Here is a 12,884-nt window from a genome sequence, read left to right as displayed (position 1 = left end):
TAGAGCTACAGCATCAGTGGCATCTGTATTCAACAGACGAAAAAGGGCTCACCGAGTTGATGTATTGAATCAGATTGAGGCAGGAATCAGATTGAGGCAGTCATGGAGAATCAGCGGTTAAAGGTTGTTGATGCAGAGGACACTCCTCTGTGGAAACAAAAAGAAGGGACTTATAAAAACTTGGTTAGCACAAAGAGAACATGGCATCTCATTCGCCAAGCTGCTCCTATAGTTAATTGGCACACGGGGATTTGGTTTCAACAAGCCACATCAAAGTATGCTTTCTGCACATGGTTGGCTCTGCATAACAGGTTGACAACTGGGGATCGTATGATCACATGGAGCTCAAGCATTGATCCAGCTTGTATCTTCTGTCAACATGGTATTGAAATCCGCAATTATTTATTTTTCGAGTGTGTGTTCACAGCAGCAGTGTGGACTAAATTAACAAGAGGGCTTCTAGGAACGCACTTCAGTACAAACTGGCATCCTTTCTCTGCTTGTAAGCAACACTTTGGACTGCAGGGTCCGATTTCTGGTTCGAGTTGTCTTTCAAACCTCACTACACTCGCTTTGGCGGGAAAGGAATGAGAGACGTCATGGCTCAACCCCTACTCCTAGTGCTTCCCTGGTCAAATTCATTGATCGTCAAGTAAAGAACAAATGTCTGTCCATCCCGGGTACTGGAAATCAAATACTCGGAGTGCTTCTGCAGCTTTGGTTTGCTTCACAAGCATAAACTCCCAAGGTTTTGGGTTGTTCTGGTTTTAGCTATAAGAGTTATTTCTTTCCAGTTTTAAACACAAAAGTTACGCACATGATGTAAAAAAGTTTTTCTTTGAATAAATTTAACATTCTATTCAAAAAAAAAATTATAAAAATGTGAATGCATCATTCTTATGGGTGTCAAAGTGGGTAAACCAACCCAACCCAGACCATAAAGCTTATATGGGTAATGGATAAAGTCATAAAACCAATCCATTTGTCAAATGGACTGGGTCAATCAATAACTCATTTAAATTAATGAGTTAATGGTTTTAATGGTTAACCCATTAACAATGATTTTATAGTTTAAATGGTTATTATGTTTTACAAAAAAAGAAATAATTATTAAGCAAAAGACATTTTGGCAGGAAAAAACGATTTTACGGTTTTGGCTGAAAAATTTTATTTTGTGATTTTGGCGAGAAAACATGTTTTTTTTTCGGTTGGCGGAAAAACACGATTTTGTGATTTTGGCGGAAAAATTCGATTTTGCGGTTTTGGTGGGAAAACTCGAATTTGCGGTTTTGGCCTTAAAACTTGATTTTACGATTTTGACGAAAAAACACAATTTTATGGTTTTGGAGAGAAATTTGATTTTATGGTTTTGGGGGGGAAAACACGAGTTTATGGTTTAATAAAAAGCCAACATAATATATACATATATATATATATATATATGTGTGTGTGAGAATTTGGTTAGCTTTAGTTTATTAACATTTAATTATATGTATCAGAAAATAAATAAAGTTTGGTGTATTAAATTGGTTTAGAAATTTGGTTTTGTTATTTTTGTTTATATATTTGATTTAAGTTTTTGTTTGTTGTAAACTTTTATTGGTTTGGTTATGGTTATGGTTAACTCATTAGACCATTTCCAATGTGTTTCCCTATTTTAGGTGAAAGTTGAAAACCAACCCAATTTAGTTTAATCTTCATAAAATTATGATATTATTTACCCTGAATATTTTTATAGAAACTATTATGTAAATAAAAGTATGATTATATATTTATATAAACAATACATTTTCACTAAAAATATTTATTTTGGTTATAATTGTTAAAGTAAAAAGTTAAAGGATAATTTTGTGAATAAAAAAATATGCCTCTATTATAGAGAAATGTTATTTTTTCCTCTAAATATAGAGGTGAAAATAGCAATCTCTATTTTAGAGAAAGAAATATAGTAGGGTTGGAGTGATTTTACCTCTAAATGCTATTATAAAGGCAAATATTGAGGTGAGTTGGAGATGCTCTTACCCATTACTACCTCCGTCCCTAAAAGATCAATGTTTTGGAAAAATATTTTGTTTCAAAAGGATGTATATTTTATGTTTTCTATGAGAAAATCGCAAACTTTAAGAAAATTAATTGGTTTTATTAGATTACTATTGGTTAAAAGTTGTTGAAAATTGAAAATTATATAAATCAAGAAATTTATGATTTCAAGTGTTTTCTTAATATGTGTGAAAACACTAAAAAATCTATTTTTTAAGAACGGAGGAAGTACAATCCAAACCATTTTAATCCAATCCATTAAGTCAATTAACCCATTTTATCCATTACTCCATTTGTACCCAAATTTTCTGCCTATCCATGGTTGGATTATCCATTAATTTTTATCCATTTTGACACTCTCAGATCTCAATCATTCTACGTTATTCAACAATACATCCACGACTTGGCTTGGACTTTTAGTCTCTTTAAACTTTTTTAGATCTTTTTAGTATGCTAATTTGACCCTTTGACAACTATTAAATTGGTGCGTTTTTGGATAAGAAGACCTCATCCACATCGCAAGCTGATCTCCCAGCTGATCCAAGGTTGGATTACAAGCTACTCTTGATCGTCTTTGGTTCATCTGGTCGAATTTCAATGTTGATGGCTGATTTAGGATTTTTTTTAAGTTAGTAAGGTGTGCACAATTATCTCAATCTTCTTCTAATATTGGTTTATTCTTGCAAAATTTTCTAATGTTAGTTTTTTTGGTCAAAATGAGATGATTTTCTTATGCAAAATAGAAAAGAGATAAAAATGAATAAATTTTAGATAAGATGTCAAAATTTATTTCAAAATTTATTGGGAGAAAACATTAGTTAATGACATAAATCATAATATGTACTAGAATAATTCACCTTTCAACTTTATTTTTGTTATATACTCCTTGTGTTCCTGAAATAAGAATTTTATAGAGTATTCACGTATATTAAGAAAACAATTAACTTTTTACAATTGAATTTATTATTTATTTTACTATACATTTCCAATAAATATCAACCAATAGTATTCAACCAATTCAAATATTTTCAATTAATGTTTCTTAAAAGTATACAACTTTTCAACATTAACTACTAAAAGTACCTTAAAATTTTAGAAATTCTATCATTTTGGAACAAAAAATAAATCTAAAAAATCATACTTTCAGGAACAGAAGGAACAGAAGGAGTATCTAATTAGACACTCTATCTATCTTTTCCATCTAATTAACTAGAAAATATGAAGTATTTACACTAAAAATAATGCAGTATGTTTAAAACAATTTCTTATGTGATAAACTGGGGTGTCAGTCTTGTTCATTTTACTCAAATTGTAGTTAAATGCGTCATGTGATTCATACAAATCACAAAATCCAAAAGGGCATTGCTTTTGAAAGAGAATGTGTTTTTTTTTTCTTTACAATAAAAGATAATGTGTTTAAATCTGATTGGGACATTTTTGGGAGTTTAAATTTCGAATCCAATGATACATCAACAATAATAGCAATAAAACAAAACAGGGTATTACATGAGTGAGTCTTGTAGAAAAGAAAGAAGAACAAAAAGCCTAATCTATAAATAAATGAATATATATATATATATATATATATATATATTGTGCCTTTTTATGGTATTTTTCTAATGCATGCAACTCTGGTACAGTGTGAAACACAACCAGAGACAAAAGCCTAAAGAGTCGAGCATACTTTAATTTTTAAAAATTAATAAATCTTTTCTCTTGTCCATTTTTGAAGTTTGTTCAAATTTCAAAAACGTCTCTTTAACCCACCACTCCCTCCATTACCACCACAATTTCACGTTCTCCCACACACACACACTCTCTCTCTCTCTCTCTATCCCTCTCAGACTTTCTACTAAAAACCTTAAAAATAAATCTCAGGTGTTGTTTGTCTACGAATTCGAGCCAAAACCTTTTTTTGCAATCTACGACTAGATGGGTGCTTCAGGAAAATGGGTTAAGTCAATTATGGGTCTCAAGAAGGCAGAGAAAAATGAAATCGTAAGAAGAGCTTAATTAACTGTTAGTTTTATTCTCAATCGTTTCAATGAAAAGCTTAATTAAGAATATTTTGTTTGTTTACAGGAAAAGGGCAATAGTGGAAAAAACAAGAAATGGAAGCTATGGAGGAATCCTTCAGGGGATTTAGCCTCGTCTTGGAAGGGAATCCGACACGGGCGGTCTGAATCGGTTTCTTACTCTGCAGCTGTTGCAACTGTGCTCAGGGCTCCTCCTAAAGATTTCAAAGCCGTTAGAGAAGAATGGGCTGCTATCAGAATCCAAACCGCTTTTCGTGGTTTCTTGGTGAGTTCAAAGCTTTGTGTTTATTAAAAATGATTTTTTTTTTTTTTAATTTGAATGTTTAAGAGAATGTTACTGAGAGAGCAATCAATTTTGAGACTTAGGAGGATTTGATTTTGTTTGTTTTATCAGGCGAGAAGAGCGTTGAGGGCGTTGAAAGGGATAGTGAGGCTACAAGCTTTAGTGAGAGGGAGGCAAGTGAGGAAACAAGCGGCTGTGACTCTAAGGTGCATGCAAGCTCTGGTTCGAGTTCAGGCTCGTGTGAGAGCTCGTCGCGTGAGGATGACTGTGCAAGGACAAGCTGTTCAAAAGCTTTTAGATGAGCACAGAAGCAAATCTGATCTCTTGAAAGAAGTCGAGGTCTTTTTGTCTTTTCCAGCTTTTTTTTCTCTGTTCGCGCATTGGAAAAATAATTGTTTAATTCGTTGGTTTTTGAACTTGATAATACTCTCTTAGGAAGGTTGGTGCGATAGGAAAGGAACGGTCGATGATATAAAGACAAAGTTGCAGCAAAGACAAGATGGTGCTTTTAAGAGAGAACGCGCTTTGGCTTATGCTCTTGCTCAAAAGGTAACTAACTCTTTCAACTTTATTCATCTCATTTTTATGAATTTGAATTTTTGATTTTTTTTTTTTTTTTTTTTTGCAGCAATGGAGGTCAATTCCTAGCTCAAATCTTAAGACAAACAGTTCAATCTCCTATCTGAAAAGTCAAGAGTTTGATAAGAATAGTTGGGGGTGGAGTTGGTTGGAGCGTTGGATGGCTGCTCGACCATGGGAGACTCGACTTATGGACGCTACGGATGCAGCCACGCCTCCTACTAAACATATGAAGTCACCTGAGGTTGTTAAAGTTCGAAGAAACAATGTGACAACTCGGGTATCTGCAAGACCTCCTCCTCATATGTCATCATCGAGTTCTGGTTATGACTTTAATGTTAGTCCCGGTTCAACCACACCTGCTTCGGGAACCACTGGACTTGTTTCAGACAACTCTAGCAAGAACAAGCCGAGTTACATGAGTATGACTGAATCAACAAAGGCTAAGAGAAGGACTAACCATGTTATCAGGCAGTCCATGGATGAGTTTCAGTTTATGAACAACTCTGGATTGTTCACCGGGGACTTGAAGACCAGCAGCCCTGTCTCCTCGGATCCTTCCTATGTTACTAATTTCTCCAAACCTTTTGGTGTTTCTACAAGAAGAGGTTAAATTGTTTTGAGGGAAAATTTCAACAGCTTGTTGTTGTCTTTTGTGTTGTGAGATAGTGTGTTGTGTATGTTAATTCCTTCTTTATTTCTCTTAAAGCTACATTGGAGTTTTTGGTTACCATGAATTTAAATATAAAATTGCTGTTTTCCTCTTAATTAAAACATGAAACTGTCAGTTTTTATAATCAGTAGTGTCAAGACTTGGGCTATGATTGTTTAGGACTTTGACTAACTGATGAGTTTACAAAAATATTGGATATGGCTTTTATGGCTGTGGTTTTAGAAAAAAACTAAAGCCACAAATTCTAGCTTTTATAAAAAACCAAAGAAACATGAAGAAGGAAAACCAGAAGTTGAGGCTTTGAATAATGTTTTTAAGGACTTTGAGAGATTTTAGGAAAGCCGAAAGTATGATGTGGTAAAATCAGTTATTGACTAAATTTTTTAGATCATTGTGAAGTCCTTACAAACTTTGAAAGTCAAATCTCCAATAGAATCATTTGATGGCTCTGAGCTTAACAGACCAATCTTGAAGCTGAGAATTACACCATAAATCAAGCTGAAGTGGTTTCTCTATTTCAGGGGATAGTCTGAAATTGTAGTTACGGTAGAGATGAGCTCTTGCAACACATATATATAGCCTACCAAACACTTGTCAAGCCAAGAGCGCTTTTAAGCATTTAAGCCAGTGTGGGCCGAAAGAAAAAGCCCACTAAATTTATATAATTGGGTATTATCACCAATGGCGTTTATGTCATTTACCAAAATTCTCTCTCACGTGTATCGGTCCGGTTCCAAGAGTTGAGATTAGACAAAATTGGTTTTTTTTTTTTATTTCCGAACCCAATAAGAAAAGAGGTTCTCGTGTTCGATTTCCAAACATTCAATCACAACCAAGGTCGGGAAAAGGAGATTGATTGGATTGATCGATGGCTTGGAGGCGCATCATCACCAAGGTTTTTTTTTGGTTTTCCTCTCTTTTTTTGGATTTGGTCAATTTTAGATCGGTTTGTGTAACGGGACAAGCTGATGATCTTTTTGCAAACCCTAGAGGCTCGAAAACTTATATAGACGTCTCTCCGTTGTATCCATGGCTACTTTCGTTGCTGTGATTTGAAATTTAACCAAGAAAATGTCTAAAAGTGTAGTCTTGAGTTGAGACAACAGTAAGCAAAATCAGTTTCATTTTTATTGAAGATTTTTGCTTACTAATTAATATCTATGACAGGTTTCGAGCCATGAACGGGAATGGAAAAGCTTACTTGTTAGAGCTTATACTTCTCTTCCTAGAAGAGTTATTGGAGGTTTTTTTTTTTTTTTTTTTTTTTCTATTTTTCCAGAAGCATATATTGATATGTTAAATGTGATTTTTTTTTTTTTTTGTTTATGTAGCTGCAGCAGGTGGTGGTGGTGGAGCTTCTTCAAGGTTTCAATCGAGCTATGTTGGTAGCTTTGCTCGGAGAGTGCGTGAAAGAGATGAGTTTAACGAGGTTGCACAACTGAGAGAACTGTTCCGCAGAAACGATCCTGAAGCGGTTATCAGAATATTCGAGAGCAGCCCTTCTATGCATTCCAATCCCTCTGCACTCACCGAGTATATCAAGGCCTTGGTTAAAGTTGATAGGCTTGATAACAGTGAGCTCGTCCGAACATTGCAAAGAGGTTTGTGTGTATGCACTGTCTCGTTGATTGATTGATAGCATTATATTGGTTTCTGTAACGACAAGTTTAATGTTTTGTCTCTTAGGTATTGCTGGTGCTTCTCAGGAGCAAGAGAGTTTTGGAGATCTTGCAGCATTTAGAAACTTAGGAAAAGGAACAAAAGATGGTGTTCTCGGAACTGCTGCTGCACCGATTCATACCATATCCACTGAAAGGAGTAGCTTCAAAGAACAGCTATGGAGTACTTTCCGGACTATTGCAGTTGGCTTTTTGCTTATTTCTGGTGCTGGAGCACTTATCGAGGATCGAGGAATTGGCAAAGGTATTCATTTCTCTAATACAGTAGCTGTTTTGGATGATTTTTTTTTTTTTTTTTAAACTAATTTAGCTGCGCTTTAACATATGTTAGGACTCGGTTTGCATGAAGAAGTGCAACCTAGTATGGACTCAAACACCAAATTCGCCGATGTAAAAGGTGTTGATGAAGCAAAAGCTGAGCTAGAGGAGATTGTGCATTATCTCCGTGACCCCAAGGTTAATTTAATTCACACCTCTTCTTCTTACTAGTAACAATATATGAATGTTTCTCTCCTTTTATTTACAGAGATTCACTCGTTTGGGAGGAAAGCTTCCTAAGGGAGTCCTGCTCGTTGGTCCTCCTGGCACAGGGAAGACAATGCTAGCAAGGGCCATCGCCGGAGAAGCTGGAGTGCCTTTCTTCTCCTGCAGTGGCAGCGAGTTTGAAGAGATGTTTGTTGGAGTCGGAGCCAGAAGAGTGAGAGATCTTTTCGCCGCTGGAAAGAAGTGCTCCCCTTGTATTATTTTCATCGACGAAATTGATGCTATTGGAGGAAGCCGTAACCCCAAGGACCAGCAGTACATGAAGATGACGTTGAACCAGCTCCTCGTCGAGCTGGATGGGTTTAAACAGAACGAAGGGATTATTGTCGTCGCGGCTACAAACTTCCCTGAGTCGTTGGATAAGGCCCTGGTTAGACCTGGGAGGTTCGATCGCCATATTGTTGTGCCTAACCCTGATGTCGAAGGTCGTCGCCAGATTCTTGAGTCTCACATGTCAAAGGTAAACTTTAGATTATAATGGGCCAAGCCAAATGAAACATTCGCCTTAGGCCCCCAAATTATGAATTTTTTTAAAATAAAAGTTCTTAAGAAATGTTTATGGCTCTTGTGTGTGTTTTCAGGTACTTAAGGCTGAAGATGTTGATTTAATGATCATAGCTAGAGGAACACCTGGATTCTCCGGAGCTGACTTGGCGAATCTGGTCAACGTCGCTGCTCTAAAAGCTGCAATGGACGGTGCAAAAGACGTGACGATGTCTGATCTCGAGTTTGCCAAAGACAGAATCATGATGGGAAGCGAGAGAAAATCTGCAGTTATATCCGAGGAGTCGAGAAAACTGACCGCCTTCCACGAAGGCGGCCACGCCCTCGTGGCCATCCACACGGAAGGCGCTCTTCCAGTCCACAAAGCGACCATTGTGCCACGCGGTATGGCTCTCGGCATGGTCTCTCAGCTGCCGGATAAAGACGAGACCAGCATTTCTAGGAAACAGATGCTTGCTCGGCTCGATGTTTGCATGGGAGGAAGGGTGGCAGAAGAGTTGATTTTTGGGGAGAGCGAGGTGACTTCAGGGGCCTCGTCCGATCTCGAGCAGGCGACTAAGCTCGCTCGAGCGATGGTTACCAAGTTCGGTATGAGCAAAGAGGTTGGTCTCGTGGCGCATAACTACGATGACAATGGGAAGAGCATGAGCACCGAGACGAGGCTTCTCATCGAGAGGGAGGTGAGGCTTCTTTTGGAGAAGGCTTATAACAATGCGAGAAACATCCTCACGGTTTATAATAAAGAGCTGCATGCACTTGCGAACGCTTTGCTTCAGAACGAGACTATGTCTGGGAAGCAGATTAAAGAGTTGCTTGCCGATCTCAATTCTCCTCAGATTAAAAAGCGTCAAGAGGTTGCTGCACAGCAGAGCCATCCTGTTCCTCCTCCGTCAACTCCTAGCCCTGCTGCGTCTGCAGCCGCCGCGGCTGCTGCTGCTGCTTCTGCCGCCGCCTCGGCTGCTGCAACGGCTGCAACCAAAGGTAAAGACATGGCACCTGTAGGGTCTTGAGAAAAAAAAAATAAAGGAGGGTAATTTTTATTTGGGAATAAACTCTTTTATTTTGAGAGTATTTTAGAATCAGTGGTGAGAGATTAAGAATGAAGGGCAATGAGATTAACATCTAAGTTTTTTATTTTATTTTACAAATGTCTTTTTTTTTTATCTCACACGGAATCTCGCTACAAAATGGTATTTTGTGTGTTTCTCTCTCGTTCGTTTGTCTTAATGTACTTGGAATCTTGTGGGATCCTTCTCAGAAGTTTGGCTCGTACAGTTTCAGGTTACAACATGATTTTGTGAAGACTTGCGTTTGCTGAAACTCTGTTAATTACTCTGTTCTCGATAACTTGTGTTTGCTGAAACTAAGTACGAAGTAAACTCCTTTGTTATCTGTTCAAGGCCAGTCCTTGCAAGTATGTTATAAGCAAAGCAGAAGCTAGCTTAGTTTAGATTATATACAGGGCATACAGCTATCGTTCGAAGTTTGTGTTCTTGTTTCATGGTGTCGGTGTCAGAACTTAGAACTACTGTTCGATAGACTTTGAGCAAACGCTTTCGTGACCAAGTTCATAGCAAATTGTTTGAAAATGAATCTGCCAAAGTAAAAGAGGCCTCTGTCGAGGCTGTACAAGGTTAAAAGGTTATATCAAAGATCATAGCAAAGATCACTGTAAAAGGTTATATCAAAGATCATAGCAAATTGCTTGAAAATGAAACTGCAACAAACATACAGAAATTAAGCTACCACGCCCCTTGTCGAAACATAGACTTAACCAATCTAAAACTAGCTGATTATTTCATGGTCTTACCCGATGGTAAGTTGCGTTCTGTAAAAAAAAGTATAATGGCTGTGTTTGATGACTTTGAGAAAGCTTTGGATCTGCGAATAGATTTCAACGGTTTTACTTGAGAGGAGTTTCTGAATCGATTGGAGATGGCTTGGGTCTCAATAGAGGTGCATTTACACACTTTGAAGGAAAGAGATGTGAACAGAGGATGTTTTTCATTTGGAAGGGTAAGAGGTAGGCCTGGGAATTTAAATTAAAGCCCACGGGGCCCGCCCCATTTGACCCGCCGCGGGGCGAGCGTTTTGAAAAAATCAAGTCGCGGGTGCGGATTGGTGGATTTTGATTTGCGGATACCCGCCAACCCGCAAAATAAAATAAAAAATAAAAAAAAATCTTTTTTTTTTGAAAAATTCGATTTTTTTAGAAAAATAATTAATTTTAAAAAAAATAATTAAATTTTTAAAAAATAATATAAAAAATTACTTATAAATATATTATTTTATAGAAAAACTAATTAAATAATTATTTTTTTATTAAAAATATAACCCGCGGGTTATCCGTAAAATAAAGTGGGACGGATGCGGGTTGAGCGGGTCAAAATTTTAACTAAAAAAAAAAAGAAATGATCCGCGGGTTGGCAGGTCGTGCGGGGCGGGTTAACCTGCGAACCCAGGCCTAGTAAGAGGGATGTCTATAAAAAAAACACTTTCAGTACACGAGATACATGGAAACATATCAGACATGACAACACCAAGGTCAGTTAACTAGAGCTCGGAATCTGGTCCAGGCATGATACTCTTAAGTACGCAAATTTTTTTATTACCATTACATTAAAAAAAAGATATATTAACTGGAGCTCGGGAATCGGGTTCTTAACATTACATTCGAAAAGAAAAAAAAAGTGTTTTAGCTCTAATTAACTTTTACTCCATCCATGCTTTGTATACCAAAGTCGCATCACCAATCTAAAGTTGACATGTAGAAATTTTTTTTTTTAAATTGAAAAATACAGAAAAGTAAAACACATTATCAAAATATGAAAGTTTGAAAATAAGACAAATAAACAACCTTTTACGACTCAATCAGGTACAACAATTTTTTATGAATTTTTCTTTTATGAATTTTTATTTGCATCTCTTATTTTTTTCTGGAGTCTAAACTAACACAAGTCATTTAACAATTCTCTGATTGACATGTGTCATATTTACAGTTTCTAAAAAAATAACCTTTTGTTTTCAAAATAATTAATTAAAAACATTCAGAATTTTCAGCAATTGGGTAAACCTAAAAAAAAAAAAAACCGCAAAATCCCTTGCATACTTTTTTGAAACTGCAAAATCTAAATCCCTTAATTTTCTCAGATCACCACGTCCAAAAGTGAACATATCATCATAACTTCTATATCATTGCACGTTTCGAACTGTTTATTGTTATGTATATATAACTTTCGGTGAACTAATTTGTTTCTATTCGTTCTTTTTTTTTTTCCACAGTTTCATCTTCCTCCTCGAATTGATTTTTTCTTTTGGGTTTTGAATGTATCAAAAGAAAACAAATACATGTTTATCTTTTTCCTAAAAAAATTCAGATTCAATGTTATCTTTTTTTGGTAATCGATTCCAATGTTATCTTCTTCTTAACTTAATGCTCTCTTCTTCTTTTTTGCATGATTCACAATAAAGATACCAATGGAGTTTTCTCCTGATTCAGAGCTTACTTCTTCCAGAAAAATGGGAAATCAAAAGCATTGTCAAGGTAATAGTAAGTATATATGACTATATTATATAACGTATATTTGATGTAGATTGCTTCTTTCTCTTTCTTCGACAAAAAGGAACGTGAATATATAGTTTTTGGTGCTGCGGTGGGAACTACCGAACATGATTAAGGTCAATTGTTCAAGTAAGTTTATGGATAATGAAAGTTGTTATATTTTCATTGGTACAATATCTATAATTTATGGTTTTTCGTACAAAAAGTTTATAAAAGTCGTAATATGTGGCACACTGCAGGGGATTTGAATACTAAGTTCTATCATGCCCTGACAAAACAACGTCGGGCTTGTAATAGAATTGTTGGCCTATATGATACGAATGGTGATTGGATTATTGAGGAACAAGGGGTAGAGAAGGTAGCAGTAGATTATTTTGGAGATTTGTTCCAGACTACCTCTCCTACGGAGTTCGATGATTTTTTGGATGAGATTAATCCCACGATTACTCCACAGATGAATCAGAGGTTAATCCGGCTGGCAACTGAGGGGGAAGTACATCAAGCTTTGTTTATGATGCATCCCGAAAAAGCTCCAGGACCGGATGGGATGACAACTCTTTTCTTTCAGCACTCTTGGCATATAATAAAAAAGGATCTACTGGAAATGGTTAATGATTTTTTATCATCAGGGACACTGGACACAAGGTTAAATATGACGAATATTTGCTTAATACCTAAAACAGAGAGACCTACGCGGATGACTGAACTCAGACCTATCAGTTTATGTAATGTAGGTTATAAGATTATATCAAAGGTATTGTGCCAACGGCTGAAGTTGTGTCTTCCCTCTCTTATTTCGGAAACACAATCGGCGTTTGTGCCGGGAAGATTGATATCAGACAATATACTTATAGCTCAGGAGATGTTCCATGGATTGAGGACTAACAGAGCGTGTCAGGATAAATTCATGGCTATAAAAACGGATATGAGTAAAGCTTACGATAGAGTTGAATGGATTTTCATTGAACAACTTCTATCCAAAATG

At 36.3% G+C, this 12,884-nt stretch overlaps 3 protein-coding genes across 3 annotated transcripts; all 3 read left to right on the top strand.

Annotated features, from left to right (window-relative positions):
- The first annotated feature begins 102 nt into the window (after positions 1 to 102).
- LOC106398196 lies at positions 103 to 591 on the top strand. Its single transcript, XM_013838785.1, has one exon. It carries the CDS (start codon positions 103 to 105, stop codon positions 589 to 591), a length of 489 nt encoding a protein of 162 aa, XP_013694239.1.
- Positions 592 to 3,774: 3,183 nt separating this feature from the next.
- LOC106397870 (protein IQ-DOMAIN 6) lies at positions 3,775 to 5,703 on the top strand. The gene is made up of 5 exons (XM_013838495.3): positions 3,775 to 4,038; positions 4,123 to 4,341; positions 4,471 to 4,698; positions 4,795 to 4,908; positions 4,988 to 5,703. The coding sequence occupies exons 1-5, from the start codon at positions 3,973 to 3,975 to the stop codon at positions 5,549 to 5,551; spliced, it is 1,191 nt and encodes a 396-aa protein (XP_013693949.1). The 5' UTR covers positions 3,775 to 3,972; the 3' UTR covers positions 5,552 to 5,703.
- Positions 5,704 to 6,304: 601 nt separating this feature from the next.
- LOC106398197 (ATP-dependent zinc metalloprotease FTSH 4, mitochondrial) lies at positions 6,305 to 9,641 on the top strand. The gene is made up of 7 exons (XM_048756468.1): positions 6,305 to 6,506; positions 6,779 to 6,854; positions 6,943 to 7,212; positions 7,298 to 7,534; positions 7,622 to 7,746; positions 7,817 to 8,293; positions 8,415 to 9,641. Exons 1-7 carry the CDS (start codon positions 6,480 to 6,482, stop codon positions 9,345 to 9,347), a joined length of 2,145 nt encoding a protein of 714 aa, XP_048612425.1. The 5' UTR covers positions 6,305 to 6,479; the 3' UTR covers positions 9,348 to 9,641.
- The last annotated feature ends 3,243 nt before the right edge of the window (positions 9,642 to 12,884 follow it).

Source organism: Brassica napus, chromosome C4, assembly GCF_020379485.1.
Source record: "Brassica napus cultivar Da-Ae chromosome C4, Da-Ae, whole genome shotgun sequence".
NCBI lineage: Eukaryota > Viridiplantae > Streptophyta > Magnoliopsida > Brassicales > Brassicaceae > Brassica > Brassica napus.
The sequence above is the reverse complement of the archived record's forward strand: the minus strand, read 5'-3'. Positions and strand labels throughout refer to the sequence as shown.

What these genes read in the sequence shown, in the direction of transcription:
- LOC106398196 (XM_013838785.1), top strand. Translation starts at nt 103, where the DNA reads ATGGAGAATCAGCGGTTAAAGGTTGTTGATGCAGAGGACACTCCTCTG.
- LOC106397870 (XM_013838495.3), top strand. Translation starts at nt 3,973, where the DNA reads ATGGGTGCTTCAGGAAAATGGGTTAAGTCAATTATGGGTCTCAAGAAG. An exon ending in CCGCTTTTCGTGGTTTCTTG is followed by an intron (nt 4,342 to 4,470) that starts GTGAGTTCAAAG and finishes TTGTTTTATCAG; the next exon opens with GCGAGAAGAGCGTTGAGGGC. An exon ending in ATCTCTTGAAAGAAGTCGAG is followed by an intron (nt 4,699 to 4,794) that starts GTCTTTTTGTCT and finishes ATACTCTCTTAG; the next exon opens with GAAGGTTGGTGCGATAGGAA.
- LOC106398197 (XM_048756468.1), top strand. Translation starts at nt 6,480, where the DNA reads ATGGCTTGGAGGCGCATCATCACCAAG. An exon ending in GGATCGAGGAATTGGCAAAG is followed by an intron (nt 7,535 to 7,621) that starts GTATTCATTTCT and finishes AACATATGTTAG; the next exon opens with GACTCGGTTTGCATGAAGAA. An exon ending in ATTATCTCCGTGACCCCAAG is followed by an intron (nt 7,747 to 7,816) that starts GTTAATTTAATT and finishes TTTTATTTACAG; the next exon opens with AGATTCACTCGTTTGGGAGG.